Below are 1,648 nucleotides of genomic sequence, written 5' to 3' on the forward strand. Positions count from 1 at the left end.
CACTTCTAACAGTTTAGTTCTCGGGCTCTTTATTACTTCTGCAGAAAAACAACCCGCTGTCCTGTGCAGCTTCCTTCCTTCCCAGCAGAGCTTTTCTCTCCTGTCCCTTTCCCAGCTCCTCTCAGAGCCTCAGCTGCATTTTCTCTGCGGTGTGGAGATCAAAGAGGGTGGCTGTTGAATAACAGTTGCTGCTGGTTCTTCTGGGCTTCTTTCCCTCTTTTGAGTCAGCACCACACCAGCGTGTTGATCGGCCGGAGTTCCTGCGCTTGAGTGTACCGTAGCGCGGATCTTCGCGCGACAGGGGCCCCATAAGTCACAAACAAGAACTTCTAGACTAGCGCTACAAATGAGTTACCGTTCCGCCAAGCACAGAATGTTCTGCCTTAGGGTAGATGCTGTGTCGTAGTGATTTAAATTTAGATTTCTTGTTGTGTAGTAACGTGTTTCCTTCCCCTTACAGGTATCCTCTGACAAATTACACGTTTGGTACAAAGGAACCCCTGTATGAGAAGGACAGTTCCGTGGCAGCTCGGTTTCAGCGCATGAGGGAAGAGTTTGACAAGATCGGCATGAGGCGGACAGTGGAAGGGGTTCTGATTGTACATGAGCACAGGCTGCCCCATGTGCTGTTACTGCAGCTGGGTACCACTTTTTTCAAGCTGTAAGTGTCTGTTTCTTGAATGTAACTTTTAGTTTAGCTTTATTTTCACAGACTACTAACCATGCAGGCTAGAGGTTAAAGTGTGGCTACCCCATAGATGTTTTGAATGTGATTCATTTCTTGCAAAGACTTAGTCTGGGAAAACTTTTTTGAATGGTGGGGGGGTTTTCATCTAAAATGTAGTTGTCTGACTCTGCTCGTGAGTGGGGTGACAGTTCTGAACCGACTGGAAATCTTAGTTACGGTGCATCACTATGGTAAAATCCTGTTTAAAACTCATTATCAGTAGTTAGTGTGTTGTTCTTATATTGTGAAAGCTGTTCTGCTTAAATATCCTTATGCTATGGCTGCAAAAATGGTAAAGTGGAGCTCAAGGAATAAACCCCAGTAAACGTAGAATGATAACTGTTTACAAACTACTGGGTGAGCTGGGGACAGCAAGAAAGGTAGGCATGCAAATCTGAGAAAACTGCTTCAGTTCATCTCATACTTATCACTGCCGGAGTGAAATTTTACTGTTTGGATCATGAGGTTGTAGTGATGTTTTCTTTTTTTAAACTGGATGGGCTTGACTTGTCTCAAGTTACCCTGCTTGTGTTCTTGCTCTTATGTTTTTAACATTTATATTGTTTGTTCTCAGTTTTGTCTGCGTGTGAAATTTAACTTTATCTCCAGATTCTTTTTTGACATCTTGATTTGGGGGATGTTTGTGGACAAAATAGGCTAGACTCTAAAAGTTTTGCAAAACTCTGTAATGATGAAAATGTGGTTTTAGGTTTTTTCATTAACCTTGCATCAAATGCAGGACAGTTCCCCACGGGTGTTATTTTCTGCTTCCTGTGTGCTTCAGTGAGTGCTGGTTTTGAGATAAGAACAAATACAGTTGGTATTTACAACTCTCTCTTCAACTTCTGGTGCTTTTATATTATTGCTAAAACTTTACCTTTTAAGTGTCCCAGTTATTATCATGTATATTGTTATACTTTG

General features: G+C 42.1%; 1 protein-coding gene across 1 annotated transcript in view; it reads left to right on the forward strand.

Moving 5' to 3' along the window:
- Window positions 1-346: 346 nt before the first annotated feature.
- NUDT21 (nudix (nucleoside diphosphate linked moiety X)-type motif 21) overlaps window positions 347-1,648 on the forward strand; it is a 5,446-nt gene continuing 4,144 nt past the window's right edge. Inside the window, exon 1 of the mRNA XM_009585169.1 lies at window positions 347-661. Within this exon, the coding sequence (XP_009583464.1) occupies window positions 393-661 (269 nt within the window). The 5' untranslated portion in view covers window positions 347-392. The remainder of the gene's footprint in view (window positions 662-1,648) is intronic.

This window comes from Fulmarus glacialis, unplaced genomic scaffold, assembly GCF_000690835.1.
Source record: "Fulmarus glacialis isolate BGI_N327 unplaced genomic scaffold, ASM69083v1 scaffold27149, whole genome shotgun sequence".
In the NCBI taxonomy this organism is placed as follows: Eukaryota; Metazoa; Chordata; class Aves; order Procellariiformes; family Procellariidae; genus Fulmarus; species Fulmarus glacialis.